The 23,034-nt window shown below is 42.3% G+C and overlaps 1 protein-coding gene across 2 annotated transcripts in view; it reads right to left on the bottom strand.

Moving 5' to 3' along the window:
• Positions 1-322: 322 nt before the first annotated feature.
• Positions 323-23,034, bottom strand: part of RHOV (ras homolog family member V) — a 52,684-nt gene continuing 29,972 nt past the window's right edge. For both annotated transcript variants that reach the window (XM_042446501.1, XM_042446500.1), the window contains exons 4-5: positions 4,816-4,874; positions 323-3,893 (exon numbers count right to left, since the gene is read on the bottom strand). In XM_042446501.1, coding sequence (XP_042302435.1) covers positions 3,453-3,893; positions 4,816-4,874 — 500 coding nt within the window. In that variant the 3' untranslated portion in view covers positions 323-3,452. The remainder of the gene's footprint in view (positions 3,894-4,815; positions 4,875-23,034) is intronic.

Genomic DNA, 23,034 nt, shown 5'->3' with positions numbered 1-23,034 from the left:
TTAAATTAGAATCTACACAAAATGGATGCATCTTCAGAGGTCTTGTAAGGTTAGGGACATATCGTTTGTTTTATGTTTACTGCTCCAAACATTATATATATTCATAGTACAGCACACAGTTGTAGAACTATATTCCACTTTAACTGCCATGGCATCAACCTATGGAATCTGGGCTTTATAATATGTTGTCACTCTTTTTGTTATTGCTGTGGGATGGGAAATTTCAGTGACTCCCAAGTCTCTCTTGGCCTTCTGCTGTCTTCTATAATTTTATCTGCTGAAATGTTTCTCATTCATGAAAATAACGCACAATGTTCATTGCCAAACAGAACATCTTTATTTGCTCATTTAACAGGGTATGATACATAGTCTCTAGCACAATGGGCACAGGACTGAGTCCTATTTCTTTATCTGGAAGGAACATTTTAGCATCTACACAATGCTACATGAGCTGATTATCTCCCATGAATCCCTCAGTACTGTGGTGGACGCAGAGAAATTCTGCTGTTGGCACGGCCTTTGAGATTTGATCCCTAGCTCTAGACTGCCCTAATGTTCAGTTGTATTTCAAGAAACTCTCAGTGTACACAGTGGAAATGCATAAAGACCCAACATGCAAGGTTCCCCCTGCAATGATAAAGCAAAACCATGCTGTGCAACATGGGGACACTGATGCTTCAACCACATGATATGTTTCCAACCAGAAAACTGGGTGCTGATCATATAAATGCTTGGAAGTCATGGCTCAGTTTCCCACTATAAGTGTGTGCAGCAAAAAAGGAGGTATTGATAATAATCACATGTGCCCAGTTTGGATGCTATTTACTACACAGAAATCATATTTCTCTCACTATATGTGAAGTGGCCCTAAGAACAATGATCCATGCATATAAGCAAAGCTGCTTACATTCTAGCTACTTGCTTACACTTCCTGAAGACCTGCAGAGGCCGAGATCTTATTGGCCTATGAGTGAAGTATAAATCTCCACTACTACTTATGTTGATTCTTGGAGGATTAATTAGCTATTTCTCCTTCCCTGGATGCATAAGGTCAGCCTGTAAGAGTGCTTTTGCACACCATGGGAGATAGGGGAATTTTTAGCCCCTAGATGACAATGGAGGCTGCTTCTTCTTTCCAAATGCACAAGACAGCATTCAGGTACATCTCTATGGTTAATTACTGACTAGAGTGGTGGGGATGTACCTAGGAACCATCTAGGACAAAGGTGTTGCACAAGGAAGTACTGGATAGCTCCTTAGGCAATAGATTCCAGCCTTAAGTACCTTGAATTCTGAAATATTCAAAGAGGTTTCCAGCCTTAAGTAACTTAAATTCTGAAATACTCCCATTTATAACATTTTCAGTCTTAAAATTACAAGAGACTTAAGCTTTATGTATGCATTATGCCAAACCATGTCAAAGTAATGTGTAAAGAAGGTGTAGATGCCAATTCCCCACGACTTGCTTCTTGATCTACCTGACCTTGCATGTTCACCATGAATATCTAAAGCAGCAGTCCTCAGTCTTTGGTCCACCTGATGTTTTGGACTTCAAATTCCAGAATCCTTGAGAATTAAATAGGCTAGCTGGGGCCTTTGTGAGTTGCAGTCCAAAACATCTCGAAGCCAAATGTTGTGAACCATTAAAGGAATACAGTATTCTGAGTGTTGCCAACTTAATGCTTTTGATCAGGAACCATGAGAATACAGAATTAAAGATGGCAAGAAACCATCAAAGACATTCAGCTGTATGTTCTTTGAATCTCCCTACCATAGATTATCAATGAGGGCAGGAGAGTTCCAGATGCTGTTGGACTCAAACTCATAGAAGTCCCAGTCACCATGCAAGACCTTTCACCATGGCTAATAGTGACAGATTGTGGAAGCTGAAACCCAACAATGCCAGGAACCTTCCTAACTAAGCCTCAGTGCTTCAAACCTTTGCACTAATCCCCACACTGAGGTTGGGAATAGAACCTTATCAGAACTTCTGTGTGTGGCCATACATCCTCTTCATGTCTCATTTCCACATGCTTTGGAATAATGCCGTAACAGAGCTGAAACCATGAAATTATAGTACAGTGTATGCACTTCTAAAACAATGCTGTTTCTTCCCCTGTAGTGTGTACAGAGTGAAGTAAGCCTTCCTGTGTCTTCTAGAAAGCTTCAAGCTTGCATTACGATTCAGTGCTCCATCTTTATCTATGTGTGCTCCCCTGTGATACCAACCTAATGGTTGTAGTACACAACTATTCTCTAGACACATGGTTCTCACTCTACAACCATAGGGAGCAGGGCCAAGTGTTTTCCCCACGCAAGGAGAAATGTAGTCTCCTCTTGCTTTTTATATATCACATAAAACATTTTATTTCCCTGACAATTGTATTTCCTCATTCCCAGGTCAACTTCCTTCATTTGAATCTGAGGTATGACTAACAATCAACCAATGAAGTCATTAAGCATTCCAGTTGCTTAACAATTGCCTGCCAGCATTACTTAAACTCCAGCACTATTAGCTCTCCCTCCCAAAGTTGCTCTGTTCCTTCCTTTAAACCTCTTTAAACTCTAGCATCCCCCCACTTCAGGCCTTGGGGAAACTATAGACTACAACTCTCAGAATCCCTCATCTAACATGAGGGACTCCAGATGCAGTTATCCAAAAATGTAACATTTTCAAATTCTCTCTCTCTCCTTTCTTCTATTCTTTCATCACATGCTTCTCCCATTTTGCAATTCCCACTTTACATTTTACCTTTGTCCTGTTTGAAGGGAAGGTGAAATTGATCCTTTCACCTGAGCAGGTCATATTATTTTGCATTCTACTTGCTGTGAAGAACTCAGTCTATCTTAAACTGTGTGCTGAAAATTAGATATAACTTTCAAAGTTTGAAATCAACATTTAATTAATTTTCAGGAAGGAGCTTCTGAAAATGACCACACTGCCTGATTATGTAAAATAGTAACTTCAGAGTCTAAACAAAGCAACAAACCCAAGTCTTGTCCTCACCTCAGGTGGCAGGTTTGGCAACAGCAGGAGCCTCTCATTGCTCCTCTTGAACCATCTAAGCTAATTTGCATTGTATCCCTTAAACTATCTCCTATCCTCACATCTGATGGGGAAGCTCTACTGATTCAACTGCTAGTATAGTTAACTTCTGTATGTTGAGTGTGGACAGCTCTGTCTTCTCTGCCTCAGGCAGAAGAATGTCTTTGGCCCTGGCCCTGGGCAAGACCTCCCAGTTGGTTAAAGGCTGCATGGCCCATTCAATGTCTTGATGCTATACAAGTCCACTTCCTGTCTTCCAGGCAAGTCCTACCATAACCCAGTAAGAGGTGGGGCTCCAGGTCACTTTGGCTTACAACACTCTCCTTGATGAAGCTGTTAGTCAGTTACTTCACCCTCTCAGGGAGAAGTACTGAGGTCCATGTCTGGCTTTTAGGCCAAACCAGCTTCAGACAAAGCAGAAAAATTTCTTCCATCGGCATTTGGAGAGGGTTTTGATTCCCTTGGCGGTCATTTTCTTTTCCTGTTGCGCCTTGTGTTCCACAGCACTGACGATGGCTGTGTCAAACACCTCCTTCAAGTTCTTTTGAGTCAGGGCAGAGCACTCTACATAAGTCTGAGCCCGGATTTTTTCAGCCAGGCCTTCAGCCTGAGTTCTTGGTACAGGCTTTACGTGGCAGCGGTCCAGGCTGATCAGCACATTGACATCATCCCGTAAATCAGCCTGTGTTCCAACTAGAACCACTGGAGTCTGTGGATTGTGAGTTCGTATTTCGGGGATCCATTTTTCTGTAATATTTTGGAAGGATGTAGGGTTGACAACACTGAAGCAGACCAGGAAGACATCAGTGTCAGAATAACAGAGTGCACGCAGGCAATCAAAATCTTCCTGTATTGGAAAAAGAAGAGGCACAGGATAAGTTTGTGATAGATATCTCCTTAGTTTGTGGGATCTTATAAAATGCAGCAGTAGTCACTTTTCCTCAAAGCTCTAAAAGGAGGATGTATGAGACTCTCTTTCAAGCAAACCCCATGAAGCCACACGACAAAGCGTTTGAACATACCAAGTGTTTGAACATACCAAGTGTAAATAAAGGAGTTTCAGCAGGTATAGAGCAGGTAGATGTAATGGAAAAGGAGAATTTTAGAACCCATTAAATAAACACATGCACAAGCAAGTAAAGCAAACCAGCTCTTCCAATAAATATTTGAAATATGTCCTTTAACCTAATTTTTACTATGAAGTGGTTTAGGATTTTAAAAGAAGGAAGGAAGGAAGGAAGGAAGGAAGGAAGGAAGGAAATTTGAAAAAGGCAAATAAGCCCATGTCTTCTCTAGCAAGATTTGTACCTCTAAAAAGAGGTATCTCATATTTTTAGGACTCTGACTGTAAAAGCCACAGTCCATTTCATTTGCTAGATACCCCAGTTTAAATGTTACCCGAAGCATGAATTCGGCATGGTCTGAGCTTGGGAAAGTTACTTCTTTGGACTGTAACTCACAGAATCCACCTCAGCAAGAATGACTATGCAGGCCAGAGGATTCTGGAGGTTGTAGTTCAAAATGTAACTCTTCCAAGCTTTGTCATGATGGTACGTGCATTCCCCATTTGCCTTGTAAGATTGCTAAAATCAGCTTTGATGTACTGGCCTGTTGTAGTAAAGATTATGGAGCTGATTCATTGCTTGAAATCTGCTGAGTGAGACTTCATGTCAATAGAATTTCATTCTTATTTCTAATATCCTTCATATTAGCAAATCCTTATATCCTAATTAAAATCAAAACTGCACACTCTCCTTTGAATGCCTCACCTGTCCTGCAGTGTCCCATAACTGGATACGGACTGGTGCACCATCCACCAGGACCTGAACTGTAAACAGAGAGGAAAGAGATGAATAAGTGTTTGATGCATTCCATTCACATTCACTACCTTTATGTCAGACCCAGCGTGGTGTAGTGGTGTGACTATTGGGCCACAATGCTGGAAAAGAAAGTTCAAATCCCTGCTCAGCCACAGAAGCCCACTGGATGACTTGGGCAAATCAGGCTCTCTCAATCTCAGAGGAAGGCAACAGCAAACCCACTTTGAACCAAGAAAAACCCATGAAGTTCACCTTAGGATCACCAAAGTCAGAAAAAACTTGACAGCGCAGAACAACAACAACAGCATATAGGATCTGGTGCTTTGCTTTTTGGTGAACAATTAAGATTGCCATGGAAGGAAGGCCACAATATAAACCATACCACGCCCATTTGGAAGAAAAAAGGCCACACATTTATTGACAACAGCTGAAATGTAGGGTTGGCCCACAAAGCATGAGGTCTGGATCTGTCATCGACCAATCCAATATTGATCGATGTACCAATTTGCTTGGTCACAGCCAAGCTTCGAGATGAGCAAGGGGTAACCAGTTCATCATGCACTTGCATCTCTGGTAACCAGCTGACCGCATGTGCGGATCACTATCCCTTCTCACTGGGGGACGCTGAACCGACATTGCCCCGCAATGGCAATCTGTAGCGCTCCCAGTCCCCTTTTGGACTCCTGATCCAGTGCTACACAGCTCTGGAAACCATGCCCACCAGATCCAAGTCCTATGCTACCGCCACTGCAAGCTGTCCCCCCCATGGGGACACCTTCTGCCAACCCATTAAGCTGCTCCAGAAGAAAGTCCCAAGCATGAGTTTATTCCTGGGCATATGTAGCCTATGTAGGCCCCTGATTTCCATCTGCCCAGTCTTTTTATAGAGTCCACCAGCAGGCTGCATCTATTGACCAACTTTTCCATTTATTTACTATAAGTCACCAGAACAAATTACATTCCAACTAAACTGCTACAGTTCACACATACAGAATCAATATTCCATCAATATGGAAAACAAAATGTTGGCCAGCAGACTGGAAACTTTCAATATACATCCCCATCCCAGAGGTACCAGCAGGGTTCAGGAAAGCTAGAGGCACTAAGGACCATATTGTAAACATACAATGGCCAATGGAGCAGACCAAGGAATTCCAAAAGAAAGTCAGCATATGCTTTATAGAATATAGCAAAGCCTTTGATTGCATAGATAAAAAACAATGGTGCAGTACAGACCTCCCAATGTGGGAGGCCTGCCTGCACCTCTTTTTTCCTCTGCAGGGAAGCTGCAGCCACCAAACTGCGCAGCTTCCCTGCAGAGGAAAAAGAACCCGTGAAAAGTGGGTTCTTTCTGCCCCACAGGGTGGATGTCGCGAGTGCGACATCACAATGGCGGCGCCCAGTTGCCGCATGATCCCTTAACCCTAGCATGGCACCAGCACGGAGCTTTAGCCCCATGTGTACCGCACCAATGAAACGCTCTCAAAGACATGGGTATCCCTCTACATCTGATAGTTCTGATGAGAAATCTGTACTCAGGAAAAGAGGCCACTGTTTAAACACAATATGGAAAAACAGAATGGTTCCCAATTGGTAAGGGGGTCAGGCAAGGCAATCACCATACTTGTTCAACTTGTATGCAGAAAACGTCATACAAAAATCAGGTTTAGACTTAGAAGAAGGGGGAGTGAAGATAGGAGGAAGGAACATCAACCATCTATGATATGTGGAGGATACCATACTACAAGCAGAAAGCATCATAGATTAAGGAAGATCAAAGAAGAAAGTGCAAAGGCACGCTTGCTGCTGAACATAAAGAAAACAAAAATAACGACTACAGGGGACCTACATTAATTCAATCTAGACAATGAGGAAATGGAAATAGTAAAAGATTTCTCATTTTTTGGATCAAACATTGATCTCAACAGAGACTGCAGCCAAGAAATAATAATAAGAGGACTAAAAATGGGAAAGGCAGCCATGAAAGAACTAGGAAAAGCAAAGATATACAACTGAGACTAGAATATGGAACAATGGATGCAAGCTCCAGGAAAAGAGATTATACCTCAACATTAGGAGAAACTTTCTGACAATAAGGGCTGTTTGATAGTGGAACACACTCCCTCCGAGTGTGGTGGGGTCTCCTTCCTTAGAAGTCTTTAAATAGAGGCTGGATGGCCATCTGTCGGGTATGCTTTGATTGTGATTTCCTGCATGGCAGGGGGTTGGCCTGTATGTCCTTGTAGTCTCTTCCAACTCTACAGTTCTATGATTCCATGATCACTAAAGTTAGAATCATTCAAGCCATGATATTCTCCATCACTATGTATGGATGTGAGAGCTGTATAGTGAAGAAAGCAGATAAAAAACAATAACAACTCATTTGAGATGTGGTGCTGGAGAGGAGTGCTGAGGATACTGTGGACTGGCAAAAAGGCAAACAAATAGGTCCTTGAACAGATCAGTCCTGAAATACCTCTAGAAGCCAAGATGATCAAATTGAGGCTGTTGTATTTTGGCCACATCGTGAGAAGGCATGATTCATTGTAAAAGACAATAATGCTAGGAAAGAAAAAAGGGTAGCAGACTGAGAGGAAGACCACATGCCAAGTGGTTAGACATGACTGGGGAGGTCCCGGGCATGCATCTGCAAGACTTAAACAGAGCAGTTTAAGAGCAGTTAACAACAACAATAAGTTTTTGGGAACTACTAATTCCAGAGTATCTGGGTATTGCAGTCTAAAAAAAAAGACTTTTCTAAACTCTGATTTAAACTGTAGCATATATTGAAGACCTTCATGGGCTTAGATATCTAATGAGCTGTTCACTTAGGAGTGAAATCACATCAGAAGGAAAAACTCCCTAAGAAAGACCCATGTAAATGTGCCAAGTCTCTTTTGCTTTATCTATGTGGATGCATTCCCTCTCCCTCCCCAGCTTATGAACTCTTAAGGAAAAATGGAAAGGAAAGAAGAAAAAGAGAGGTCATAACAAATTATTCAAACTGAGGTTTCTTCTCCATTGCTAATGCTTAGCTATGGCAGTCACATGCTGGAGAACATTAATCCTTCCAAATATTTAGATAGGAAGAAACACAATTTACCACTAGAGGATTGCTTTCTGTGCTTATGTACATGCATGTGTGTGTCTAAATGCATGAACATGCTTACATAATGCACAAAAATATTATTTAAGTTCCTAAAGTTAGCTAAACACTATAAAACTAAAAATCATAAAAATAAATTCTACGTGCAAATATGGTAACTTAAAGGGGGGAAAAAATCAAAGCACAAAAGGAATAAACTTTGGCATTTCAATGCATTTTTGCCTGGATGGAAATAATGCAAATTCCTCACATAATCTGGTTTCCCATATGAACTGTGCTGTATAATGCTGAAGAAGGCGAAACTGACTGTTTTCCCTGTGTGTATGTGTGTGTGCAAGAGAGAGAGAGAGAGAGAGAAAGAGCGAGAGAGAGAGCATTGCATTCAGATACATCATTATAAACAAGTGCACAATAATCAATCTTGACAATCTGTATGGCCATTATTCATTATCTCCTACAAAGAAATGCCTTGTTAAAAAGCAGCTGTTTCAAAGATGAGCATTCCAACTTATTTTCAGTCACTCCCTTGCCCCCTTGCTGCCCCATTTGTGAACTAGAGAAGTTTTCCTCTAAATATCCAAAGCTGTTTACTACCAACAGTGAAACTCCACAAGTGATGTGCAATATTTGTAACAATTTGTAACAATGCTATTGCATCATGACTAACTGCAAGGGACCTTGGCATATTAAAGCAACTCAACCAGCAGCTTGAGGTGTAATGTTCAACTTGCAATCCAACAGCATTGGGAGGGCTGCATGATTTCTACCCTTGCACTCAACTCTTGTCACTTTAATAGCTACAAAAACAGGAGGTTTCTTATGTGAACCAGACCTTGGAAAGTTACTTTTGGACTACAGCTCCAAGATTATTCAACTAGTATGACCAATGGGGTGTTCTGAGAGTTGTACTCTGTCATGTTTTTCCCCCCCCCATCTCATGAAGAAAAATCCTGCAATTGCTACCAGCTTTTCTGTGGCAATCATATGTTCTTGCATTAGCTTGTAACCATGGAGTTTATCAGACTCAAGTTTTGGACCCTGCAATTGCGCTAAGGAAGTGTAAAGAACGTTGCGAAATGACTGTTTTGCGTGATGTCTTACCACATTGCTTGCTTTTCCGTCATTCCCCCGTAACGTTATGTTAGCGCTACAATTGCGTGAATGTTGCGATTTGCGTGATGCGAAACCATGCATAGTGGAACTGTCTACTACACCAGCACCTTCCTTTTGTCTTTCGCATTTCGCATCAACATATTTGCGCATGCCCTTTGGAGGCTTTGGTGGCATCCTGACCTTTGTGCTTCCGGGGGAGCAAGGGGGTTCCCCTCCATCTCTAGGGTCCTATTTAGCAGAGGGGAGGGGGAGAAGGAAAGAGTCGAAGGAAAAGGGGGAATCTAGATGCAACAGGTGACAGAAGGCAAAAGGGCAAATCAGGGTGACTTTTGGAGTGCAAATGCAGTATTTTTCCCCATTATTTTTATTATTAAATATATACACCCCTGTCTTTATTTTTATTTATTTTTTCATTATTTTTATTATTAAATATATACAAAATGAGTGCATGTTTTGTGTTTTTTGCTGAGGAGAGAGAGAGAGAGAAAGAGAGAGAGTGTATATATATTTGCCCTTTGCAACAGTATCCCTTTGCTGGAAGTCAGCTAATAAAAGTGAAAGGTAACAATAATAGGGCACTTTTTTCCTTGGAGAATCCATGCTAAAATGCGAATGTTACAATTGAATGTTACATTTGTTGCTTTTGTCAATTAGGCAATTGGCAAAACGATACATGCTTTTGCAAGGAATTCAGGGACAGCTCTGAATTGCTTTTAAAAGTCATAAAATAATGCATGACAATCGCATCCTTTTCTGGCATTTACGGTGATAAAATTATTATTATTATTATTATTATTATTATTATTAGTGCAAGAGGCATTCTGGGGTGATAAGGAGTGGGGGATACAGGATGCATTATTTTTATTATTAAATATATACACCCCTGTCTTTATTTTTATTTATTTTTTTCATTATTTTTATTACTAAATAAAATGGAATGGATGACCCCTAGGGCCCCTTTCCTTTGCAGACTCCTAGGTGTCCATGCAGGACAGAGGAATGGGGCAGGTATGGATGACCCTTAGGGGCACCTTTCCTTTGCAGCCTCCTAGGTGTCATTGCAGGAAAGAGGAATGGGGCTGGAATAGATGACCCCTAGGGGACCCTTTCCTTTGCAGACTCCTAGGTGTTCATGCAGGACTGATGAATGGGGCTGCAATGGATGACCCTAGGGGCCCCTTGCATGTGCAGCCCCCCCAGGTGTCCATGCAGGACAGAGGAATGGGGCAGGGATGGATGACCACAAGGTGCACCTTTCATTTACAGCCTACTAGGTGTCCATGCAGGACTGAGGAATGGGGCTGGGATGGATGACCCTTAGGGGACTCTTTCATTTGCAGCCTCCTAGGTGTCCATGCAGGACAGAGGAATGGGGCTGGGATGGAAGACCCCTAGGCGCCCCTGTCACTTACAGCCTCCTAGGTGTCCATGCAAGACAGAGGAATGGGGGTGGGATGGATGACCCCTAGGGGCCCCTTGCATGTGCAGACCCCCGGGTGTGCATGCAGGACAGAGGAATGGGGTGGGATGGATGACCACTAGGTGACCCTTTCATTTGCAGCCTCCTAGGTGTCCATGCAGGACAGAGGAATGGGGCAGCCTCCTAGGTGTCCATGCTGGAAAGAGGAATGGGCTTGAATGGATGGCCCCTGGGGGTTCCTTACATTGGAAGCCTCCTAGGTGTTCATGCAAGACAGAGCCACCCCCCTCCCTCCCCAGGGGTTGTCCTGGAAAAGGAAGGCCACCAGAAGGGAATGGGGTCAAAAAGCAGCCCAGCATCATGGGAACTTTGCAATCAGTAACTTTAGCGTTGTGTTGCGCTGCCGCCTACCACACCAAACCATTTCGCAACACATTTTGCAAGATAATGGGAGACCATGGCCTGGCTTCCACTTTTGCCTGCAATGCCCAAAAAGGGGAGGAATGACGCTTAAACTATGGGAGCGTTGCGCAATGGGCTCCCATAGAAATGAATGGCGTCTGGAAGAACATCGTGCTTTCACGTTATTGCGCAACGTGGGTGACGCTAACATTGCGCGATAGGCAGGAAAAATCACCAAAAACTCTCGTCTGATAAACTCCCTTGTTTGACTGCAGCGCAAAGGAGACCTCACTACAGCAATTGGCACACTCTTTTTTCCAACAAGTGGCAAGTGGTAGTTGCTTGACTGGCACCATATATCAAGAGCCACTGATCTGAGTCACTTCTGTGATGGGATGTGGTTGTTGAATCTTGAGTTGTTATTTTATTTTATGTCCACTTACAAAGCTTGCTTTAAATGTTTCTTAAAGTTTAACAATAGCTACAGGGGGGAGGAATAGAGCAGTGTGTTTTAAGACTGTTGTTCCACTATGCCTTAGACCCCTTGTGAAAGTCAGCAAGGAGATGTCAGGGGACAGCTTGTTTATATCATTGCACATTTCCCCCAAAGGGAAGTGCTGAATGGCACACACCCATGGCTTGTAATGGAGAGGCCCAGGAGCACCCGGTTCGCTGTAATGCCTGAGTGTGTGTCCAAATATATGTTTCCTAATATGTCTTGTCCTGGAAGGCAAAGGTCATTTTATTGCAGAGGCTTTGGGCAATTTTTGTTGTGGACAAGGCTTCTGCGAAAGAGGCTTTCAAACTGATTGTAACTTTCTTGTATTGTTACAATCTTATTTGAAATGCTTGGGATGATTTTTTTTAAATTTTGGAATACCTATATTTTTATATACATAATGAGATCTCTTGGAGATAGGACTCAAGTCTAAACACAAACTTCATGTATGTTTCATCTATACCATATAGACTGAAGCTCATTTCATATATTTTAAATAATTTTGTGTATCTAACAAAATTATTGTACATTGAACTGTCAGAAAGCAAAGATGTCACTATCTCAACCACCCATGAAAAAAAGTTTTGGTTTTTGGAATATTTAGTACAGTATTTCAGAATTCTGGATTTTTTTAAAAAAACAATGTTTACACTTTTAGTTCTCTCTCTCTCTCTCTCTCTCTCTATATATATATATATATATATATATATATATAATTTTAATGTAAGCGGCACCAAGCCCCATTTGTCAGAGAAGTCACAAAATGAAAAATCCAACCACCCAACAAAACTACCTGTTCCATTTCCCTGTGCCACTGCTCTTACCTGTAAGACTTTCTCCTTCAATATTCATCTGAAATCTACCCTCCATTGACTTAAGCCCCATCTAGTCTTGCCTTCTGAGGCAGCATTAACAATCCTCTTTGCAAATGTGGGGTTATGGCGATGGTGGGGTGGCCCCAGCTGAGGATCAAGAGGGACAGAGGGATAGACACAGAAAAACACTTGGAGTGAGGATACAAGAGACCAAAACAATGGAGTTTATCAGACACGAGTTTTTGGCAATTTTTCCTGCCTATCACGCAATGTTTGCACCTCCAAAATTGCGCAATAACGTCATAGCGTGATGTTCTTCCAGACGCCATTCATTTCTATGGGAGCCCATTGCGCAACGCCCCTGTAGTTTTAGCGTCCCTTTTTGTGCACTACGGGAAAAAAGGGAAATCAGGCCTTTGTCTCCCATTACCCTTGCAAATGCGTTGCGAAATGGTTTGGTGTGGTAGGCAGCAACGCAAAGTGACGCAAATGTTACTGATTGCAAAGTTCCCATGATGCTGAGCTGCTTTTTCACCCATTCCCTTCCGGTGGCCTTCCTTTTTCAGGACAACCCCGGGGGAGGGGTGGGTGGGAGGGGGGGTACGTACAACTAACGTATGCAAGGGATTCCCCCAAGGGCCATTCGGTGCAGCCCCTTCTTCGGTCCTGCAGGAACACGTAGGATCCTAGAAATTAAAGGGACCCCACAGGGCCTTCCACTCCTGCCCCGTACTTTGTCCTGAAGGAATACATAGGAGGCTAGAAATTAAAGGGACCCCAAAGGGTCATCCATTCCAGCCCTGTTCCTCTGCCCTGCAAGAACACCTAGGAGGCTAGAAATTGATGGAGCCCCAAAGAGCCTTCCACTCCTGCCCCGTACTCTGTCCTGAAGGAATACATAGGAGGCTAGAAATTAAAGGGACCCCAAAGGGTCATCCATTCCAGCCCAATTCCTCTGCCCTGCATGAACACCTAGCAGGTTAGAAACTGAAGGAGCCCCAAAGAGCCTTCCACTCCTGCCCCGTACTCTGTCCCCGTACTCTGTACATAGGAGGCTAGAAACTGGAAGGGGCTTCTCCCCTCTCCCCCCCGGAAGCACAAAGGTCAGGATGCCACCAAAACCTTCAAGGAGCATGCGCAAATATGTTGATGTGAAATGTTCAAGCCAAAAGGAAGGCACTGGTGTAGTAAAAAGTTCCGCTATGCATGGTTTTGCATCACGCAAAACGCAACTTTTGCGCAATTGTAGTGCTAACATAACGTTTCGGGGGATTGATGGAAAAGCAAGCAATGTGGTAGAACATCGCGTTATAAGGTCATTGCGCAACGTTTGTTTCACTTCTTTAGCGGAATTGAGGGTCCAAAAACTTGTGTCTGATAAACTCCAATCAAATACCCCACTTTGTTCTAGAACAAGTATGGGCTTGCTGAGTGAAGCAATTCAGTCTCCTGAAGATGAATGGAAACTGGAGTTAGGGAAGAGAGAATACAGGAAGCAGAAAGAAAAAGAAATGAAGAGAATATGCATAATTAGCATGCATGTGTAATGAGGAAAGAAGCCATCCTGTCCTAAAGGTAAGAACACCTGGTACTTAACACCAACTAGTGATATTACCACTGTATCCTTTACTCAACTAGGGTGTGTAGATGTCTTTTATTTTGCAGCTGAGGGAGGGCTAATATTTTTCAACCTTTATGTCAATAGCAGATGACTAAAAAGGCCTATAAAACAACTGATTTCAGAGTCTGTAGTCATTTACTTAAATTACTGGGTGAAATAACCCTTACTTCCTCAGGCCTTTCAGTACAATCAGACAAAGCTTTCCCTCATCAAATTTCAGACTAAAGTGTCTCTTCAGTGACAACAGAAGAACATCCCAACTGTACAATAATGATTGGTGCTTTTTGGATGCACAGCTTTTAAAAATAGTAATGAGATGATCAGTACTAATGAGGAAAGGGGATTTACACAACATCCATTAAAAAAAATTTTTTTTGGGGGGGGGGGAAGTCCACAAAAGTGGCATCCACATCACCTTCATGAAGTGGCTGGCTTAGCTCTGTAGGGATGAAGATGTTGGACACTATCACATGGGGAAAAAGAAGCGGTTTGAGGAGCTACAGTCACACAATTCTGCCAAATGTTTCACACAGAATCTGTTTGCACAACAGCACACTTGAAATAATATCACACTAGCATTTTGCACACATCCACGAATTGTTAGTATATCGCAAGTGATAGTTTTGCACATGTGTGGCATATCGGCACAACTGCACATACCTGCTAATCATGTTCCCAGACCGCAAAGAATAAAGTTAGCAAAATAAAATTTATTACCTCATCACATTGTTTTAATCAAGTGTTAACTAAATTGTGCGCCACAGCTCCAAGGAACACTGAAATCTACTGCAAAACTGATCCTGGCAATGAGAATGGATTGCAACCACCACAATGCATTCTGAGCAGTAATGTAGCATGATTGACTTCCACACTCTCTCAATCATGCTTGATCCCGCTATCGTGAATGAATTCATGGGAGTTCCCCGAGAATGAAATGTTGCTCTCTACTGCCGCTGCTGCTACAGATTTTGCACGACATTGTGTGATAATGCACAGAATAATTGTGCAATTGTACTCTTTAAACAGTGTGATAATTCTCTATTGAGAAGAGCTGAAAGAGGGGGGGAGTCAGCTTGTTTTGTCTGGGAACATGAATGAATAAATAGCTGGGTAATTATAGGCTCCTACTATCTTATATAAGGGAAACTGAGTGCAAGTTTGTTTGCACATGTCTGACAAATCAGTTTCTCTATCCCAGTAGTTGTACTTCTATTGCACTGGGATTTTTGCGATCATGCAGCTGCCATGTAGAAAGAACCATTTGTGATTCTTTCTTGTGTTGCTTAGAATGAAAGTTGTCAGCACCAGCACTATGGTGAAACAGTGGAACTTTAGACCGGCTGAGTACCAAGTCTGCAAACTAGAACTACACACTTCTCATGGGCCTAAGAGGAGTTGTGGCCTGCATTTTTCTTGTGCAAACAGGCCATTCACCATTTAGCCCTGCATGAGTACAGTAATTGCTGTGTGGTTTCATGAAAAATACTGGATGTAACTAAAGAATGTCTGTCCAGTTCATCCTTGCAGGTTTCATTCACCCAGTCCATAAGCCCCACATCTTCACAGGTTTCATTGCAACATCCAATAGGACCCACTCAAAAAGAGGTTACATTCCCACAAATACCCTCCCCCCCAGGAAGGTGTTGGGGGAGATGGGGTTGCATCCAGCAGCCATACTACTTCTACTAACCATCACAGCTGACAGCTGTAAGATGTTGGAAGCCTCTCTCATGTGGAAAGGCTTTATGTGCATGCATCATTGTGCATGTAGCACCTTTTCTCATGTCTACACAGACTGCAGAAAGGGTAGGATCAAGGCAGTATGCTGTGTGTCCCTGAAAGGTTCTATAAACCCTACCTAAAAAGACAGAAAATTAGAAGAAGGAGGTAGCCCTGCTACTGTTTTAGGCACACACTATGCCATCTCAATACCTTGAAGGGGAAAAACATAAGTTTAATTGTAAATGATGCTTAAGGTAATTTGTGGAAACTTTACCTTTGCATCTGCATTGGGGCTGTGCATAGGGGAACTAGATTTGATCTTGAGTCCAGTCTGCTGATTTGGATCTCAGCCTTATTTGACTCACATCAATCCAGAATGAATTCATTCCGAGCCAGACACTCAAGAATCCAAATTGCCAGTACTAATCCTTTTCCCGTAGATTATGTTGAAGCATTTTTTTATAATTGTATAGAAAATAAAAATAAAATCTTTAAAAAAAGAAAATGTAAAATGACTATAACTTTAATAAAAAAGCATACATACACTCACATAAAATTTCAAGACACTGTTGTCGCTAAAGAGAATTAGCCATGCAAAGTTTCACACAGGGTAACTTCAGGTAACTTCATATTAGGCACAGGTGAAGTCTGCTGTTTTTCAAAAACAAAACTATTTAGAAAACCTGCTGACTGCTCAGTCTTGGCAAGTCATGCTACTTTTATCCTGTCTGCTAATCCTGTTAAAATTTTAAGATTTGATATGAGCACGATAAAAACGACTTAAGGTTGTTGTTGCTGTTGTTGTGTATGTTCAAGTTGCTTCTGACTTTTGACAACACTAAGGTAACCTTATCACAGGGGCGATTCTTGGTAAGATTTGTTCAGAGGGAGCTTGTCTTTGCCTTCCTCTGAGGCTGAGAGTATGTGACTTGCCCAAGGTCACCCAGTGGGTTTCCATGGCCAAGCAGGGATTTGAACCCCAGTCTTCAGTTTTTTGGTCCAACTCTCAAATCACTCCACCACACTGACTGTCTGAGAAGAAGATGCTTCCATTTTGGGAGTTTATCACACTGCCCTGTTTCCTGAGCCAGGCATGGGCTGTAGCATTTTAAAAATGGATTTTAATGCACGCCTCTGTGCCCAGGCAGGAGGCATCCCGTATGCAATCTGGACTTCTCCTGTACTTTGCAAAAAAAGGGAGGAGGCATGCGGTAAAATCCATTTTTAAAAGGTTACAGACTGCACCTGGCTTGGGAAAAAGGTCAGTGCAATAAACTCCTTAGTCTACCACCAGTCCAACTGGTAAGTTTCAATGATTCAACTTAAAGAAGTTGGTTAATGACAAGAGGATACTTTACCAACAATCAGTGAGCTACCTTGCAGAAATCATCTTGATTTCACGCTTAAGGCAGTTGGCAATCTGAGCTGACCTTGGTTGAAACTTCCCTCTCATGGCCCTATATTTCCCATCCCATTTCATCTAGTTACCTGGCCAAACCTCAGTGTGCCCTAGAGGTCTACTCCTTGCTGCCTGGCTGCTGGGGCTTCTCTGTCTCTATAGTGAATAAAACCATTTCCTGCTGCTTCTTCAGGTGGTTGAGCAGGCTCTGAGAGTGCTTGAATACCCTTGCAATTTCATAGAATCATAGTGTTGGAAGAGACCTCAAGGGCCATCCAGTCTAAATCCCTGCCATGCAGGAACTCACTCCTGTTCATCTGATGCAGTGAAAGCAAAACACAATCCTGAGATCTGTTCCACCCTCAAAGTGGTTCCAGACAATACTATGTCTTTTCTATGGTGACTCAGACTGCCTGTCTGAGAGGCCCACTCAGATGACAATCAACAACTGTCTACCCCTTACTACACCTCTTTCATGACCTGTTTCTAATACAGCTATAACTATCAATGAAGAGATGCTGGAGGAGAGAATTGACTGTATAACTTCAATCACATAATCTCTCATTTGTCAAACTGGTCAACCCCTGACAAATCCCTCTGATCCCACTTAGAAGGGATTGGAGAATGTTAGTGCTCCAAGTGCTTCACTGTGATAGAAGAGCGGTGGTGAGATTCATGTCCCAGATTGCACAATAGAGCTGCCAATGAACGAAGCTCAACTTTCCTCTCACCCCTCCATGTCACAATCACATCACATCACTGCAGTTTTCTCCTTACATGGTCATGTCACAGACTGACTTTTCACACTTGACACCTACATCTGTTTCAAGAACTTATTACTGTAGAGTTCCATTACAGAACTGCTATTGTTGTGTGCCTTCGTGTTGTTTACAGCTTAAGGTGACCCTAAGGCAAACCTATCACAGTTTTTTTTTAAAAGATTCCTGTAGAGGGGGTTTGCTTTTGCATCCCTCTGAGGCTGAGAGAATATGACTTACCCAGGGTCACCCAGTGGGTTTCCATGGCTGAACAGAGATTCGAACCCTGGTCTCCAGCATCATAATCTAATGCTTAAACCACTACAGCATGATGTATTTCATTCCAGAATTAAACGGAGCAAATTTGATTCATTCCAGACCTAATACAAATCACTTTGTTAATTAGAATTTGGTCAAATCAGTTGCACAATCCTACCACAAACAACTTTCTGAACAGTGAGTTCCTGGGCTAGTCAATTCTCTGAGACAAAGAGGGTATGCTTGTGTAGTTATAGTAGAATGTGTAGCTTTAGAAAGAGGGATTTGTGCTTTTCTCTGGGTTTTTTTTGGGGGGGGGTTGGTATCGTCAGACATAACCATGACTATGGAGCTCCATCATCACAGTTATGTTTGATGATGCAAGATCTTGGCCATAGTTTTTCAGGTTATAAAGATGGCAATGTTCAATGCTAAACACTTCACAACCCAATAAAAGCCAAGGACACCATTTCCTAAAGTACAAAGAAGTAGCACCGAAGGAATAATCTAGAACAAAGGTAAGCAAAGATGGCCCGAAGGCCACTTTGTAACCCCAGACCCATGCATCAAAAATATTAACCTCAAAATGTGGGTTTCTTTTTTTTAAAAAAAAATATATACAGTATATTAATATTTTTAATAAAAAATGTTTCTGATCTTAGAGGCATCCAGGAATCATTGTTTTTGCATTGGAGGGGTACATAGTGCTCCCTAAATCCCTCATCCCGTCTGAAATTTAAATGTAAAAAAATGGATATGGACATCAGTCTACTTCCAATTTTATTTTTTGCACTTTTGGTCATTTCTGGGCCTGGTATGGCACACAATGGGTGTTGAAGGTAAAATTTTGGCTCCATGTTCCAGCAAAACCCTGGTCTAGAGGAACAAATATATTTCCTGAAGTACTGCAGTTGAAGTACAATATGTATACCAGCAGAAGCACCAATTTGAGGAGCTGTATGAATGCTGCATACATCAAATTAAAAATGCACATTTTTCATGTAAAAAGGCCATCAGAGGACATTTTGGAACTGGAGAGAAATTAAAGTAAACATACCGAAATGAAAATCTAGGGTACTCATAGAATCATGAAATTGAAAGAGACCATAAGAGCCACCCAGTCCAACCCCCTGCCATGCAGGAATACACAATCAAAGCACTCCTGACAGATAGCAATTTAGCTTCTTTTTAAAAATCTCCAAAGGAAGAGACTCCACCACTCTCAGAGGCAGCAAGTTCCACTGTCAAACAGCTCCTACCATTCCTAATGTTTACACTAACTTCATACTGCAGTTTTAATACATGCCTATGGGATCTTGAACAAGTCACATTCTCTCAGCCTCAGAGGAAGGCAAAGGCAAACTTCCTCTGAAGAAATCTTGCCAATAAAACCCCATGAAAGAGTTTCCATAAATAAGAAATTACTTCAACAATGGGATCTGGAGGTAGTCTTATTTAAGTATAGCCAATGAAATCAATCGGGCCTAAGTGACTAACTGAGGTCCCATTGATTTCAGCAGTTCTGCACTGAGTATGATTATGCCTGCATCCAGCCTGTAGTCCGTGCTAATTTTGACAGCACCATAAAACCCATATTCATCCCATAACAAAATTATTCTTATGTTACCATAGAAATCTCAGTAAATCTAAATATATATCTAAATTCAAAGATATAGCCATGTTAGTCTGTAGAAACAGTATGCAGATAGATCTTGTAGCACCTTTGAGACTAACTGAAAGAAATTGGCAGCAGGAGCTTTCGTAGACTTCAGTCTACTTGTACCTGAGGAAGTAGACTGAAGTCTATGAAAACTCATGCTGTCAATTTCTTTCTTTCAGTTAGTCTCAAAGGTGCTACAAGAGCTCTCTCTATATCTAAATACAGTATATAGTTAGGGAACAATCTTCATTAAGGAATGATGAAAAAGCGGAGTCTTCATAGGTCTGGAGTAGTTAAAAGGCAATAGACAGCTTTAAGTTTTTTTTCATTGTACACAAGCTAAGTTACAGAACAGCCTCATGAACATTGAAGGCTTCATAGCAGTGAACTGAAGGGTGCTAGTGTGTCTTCCTTGACTTGAATGCAGCCTACACATGATGGGGCACTAGCAGTAAGGAAGTCTCTGACATTTTGGTGCTTGAGTGATCCAGCCACCCCCACCCATCTATACATATATAGCCAAATAAAACAATGCCACTACAGTGGTAAAACTATTTATTTAATTTATACCCCACCTTACTTCCAAATAATGACACTCAGTGAAAAAATAAAACCAATGCAACTAAAACTCAAACAGATTACGCATCAGTAAAAGGAAAAAACAGAGTCAACTGTAAGCTGCTCAGATAGCCTTTTGGCTGAAGAGCGAGGTATAAATAAACATTATTATTATTATTATTATTATTATTCTGATGTGAGAATCAGAATAGTACGGTGTATCGAGCATGGGACTACAACTCTGGAGGGTAGGATTCAAATCCCCACTTGGCCATTGAAGTTCACTGGATGACCTTGGGTGAGTCACACTTTCAGCCTCAGAAGAAGAAAAGGCAATCCCCCTCAGAACAAATTTTGCCAAGAAAACCCTGTAATAGGGTCATCTTTGGGTTGCCATAAGTCAGGAACGACTTAGGGAGCTGGGGATGTTTAGCCTGGAGAAGAGAAGGTTAAGAGGTGATATGATAGCCCTGTTTAAATATTTGAAGGGATGTCATGTTGAGGAGAGAGCAAGCTTGTTTTCTGCTGCTCCAGAGACTAGAACGCAGAACAATGGATGCAAACTACAGCCAAAGAGATTCCACCTCAACATTAGGAGGAATTTCCTAACAGTAAGGGCTGTTCGACAGTGGAACAAACTCTCTCGGAGTGTAGTGGAGTCTCCCTCCTTAGAGGTCTTCAAACAGAGGCTGGATGGCCATCTGTCGGAGATGCTTTGATTGTGATTTCCTGCATGGCAGGGGGTTGGACTGGATGGCCCTTGCAGTCTCTTCCAACTCTACGATTCTATGAAGGCACGCCACAACAACAACAACAACAACGTGGTGTAGTGGTCAGAATGCTGGACCAGGACTCTGGGAGACCAAGGTTTGAATCACCACACAGTCATGGAAACCCACTAGGTAACCTTGGATAAGTCACACTCTCTCAGTCTTAGAGGAAGGCAATGAGAAACCTCCTACGAATAAATCATGCCAAGAAAATCCTATGACAGGACTGCCATAAGCCAGTGACTTGAAGACACATAAAAACAGCAGCAGCAACAAAAAGCCACAGTTGTCCAGTTAAAACCATCAATTAAGCAACCTAGCTTAATTTCCAAAAACCTGCCTGAATAAAAAGGTAGGACAGCATAGAGGGGTCCAATCAATTCTCTTCTGGTAGAGAATTATGCAACCTTGGAGTTGCCATCAGGAAAGCTCTATCATATGTCTCCACCAAACATACCTCTGAGGGTGGTGGGACCAAGAGAAAGCCTGGGCAGTTGACAATTCTATTATATGGGATTACTGATGAAATGAACCCCTCCTGCTGACTAATGACAGAGCTGGCTGCCAGAAAACCATTACCTAATAACAGGGCTGCTCCATGTGGCAAACCAGATACAAAAGTGTCTCACCCCTCCCACAGGAGGACTGTGCTGTCACTGGGCAATCAGGGCCGGCTCTAGATATTTGGCCATCCTAGGCTAGAAATATTTTGGTGCTCCCCCATAGCCCCTCAAAATGTAGGAAAAATGTAGGACATTCAAAAAATGGAGAACACAACCAACTAAAAGCCAAAACATTAATAAAAAACAATATAAATTCTGCGCTGTATTGTATTTCATTATTATCTTGTAAACCGCCGTGATCGAAGGAATGGCAGTATATAAATAAAATCTCATTCATTCATTCATTCATTCATGTTTCTCAGTCATGCTCAAAATGGAGAACATTTTGACATTCTTCCTGGATAGGAGGTTGGGATATAGCTTTGTGTGTTTTGTGTGTTTGATTAAGAGGAACTTCCTGACAATAAAGGCTGTTCGGCAATGGAACACACTCCCTCGGAGAGTGGTGGAGTCTCCTTTTTGGAGGTCTTTAAGCAGAGGCTGGATGGCCATCTGTCGGGTATGCTTTGATTGAGATTTCCTGCATGGCAGGGGGTTGGACTGGATGGCCCTTGCAGTCTCTTCCAACTCTACAATTCTATGATTCTATGACTCTATGACTCTGGAGACCAGGATTCAATGAAAATCTGATTCTCTTCAACAGAGAAGGCTAAATATCTTACATGGGGGCATGTGTCGATGACGTGGCTCATGCGCCGTGTCCAAATGGTGTGGCGCACAAGGGACGTCACAGTGCTTGTCACACTCTTTCAGACTTAAGGGAAGGTGAAGGCAAATCCTCTCTGAACAAATCTTCCAAGGAAACCGTTGGGCAAGTCAACACTCTCTTGGCCTCAGAGGATGGCAAAGTCAAACCCTCTCTGAACAAACCTCTCAAGAAAAGGCACACACTCATACACTCACACACACCCAAGTCACCAAAGGCAAACTCTCTGAACAAACCAAGAAAACCCACTAGGCATGTAAGTCACACACTCTCAGCCTCAAGGAAAGACTGGCAAAGGCAAACTCTCTGAACAAACCAGGATATTTTGAAATTCCTCCTGTGCAGAAATGTAGGACGTGTCCTGGATAAAGGATGATGTCTGGTCACCCTGGTAAAATGGAGGATGTTTTGACATTGCTCCTGGGCAGGGCTGAAATGTAGGCTGTATCCTGGATAAAGGAGGACATGTGGTCATCCAACCAAAAATGGAAGACATTTTGACATTCATCCTGGCCAAAAGGTTGAAACATAGGACACGTCCTAGAAAAGGAAGACATCTGCTCATCTTACAAAAAAATGAGGACGTTTTGAAATTCCTTCTGGGTAGAAGTCTGAAATGTAGGACGTGTCCCATAAAAGGAGGCCAGAAAAGAGTCAAGCCTTGATATCTGGGCCCCACAACATACCCCAGCTCCCAGAATCCCATAGCCTTGAGCCAGAAAAAGAGTCAAGCCTTGC

The sequence above is a fragment of the Sceloporus undulatus genome, chromosome 1 (assembly GCF_019175285.1).
Source record: "Sceloporus undulatus isolate JIND9_A2432 ecotype Alabama chromosome 1, SceUnd_v1.1, whole genome shotgun sequence".
NCBI lineage: Eukaryota > Metazoa > Chordata > Lepidosauria > Squamata > Phrynosomatidae > Sceloporus > Sceloporus undulatus.
Note: the sequence above shows the minus strand (reverse complement) of the source record. Positions and strands in the feature narration are given on the sequence as shown.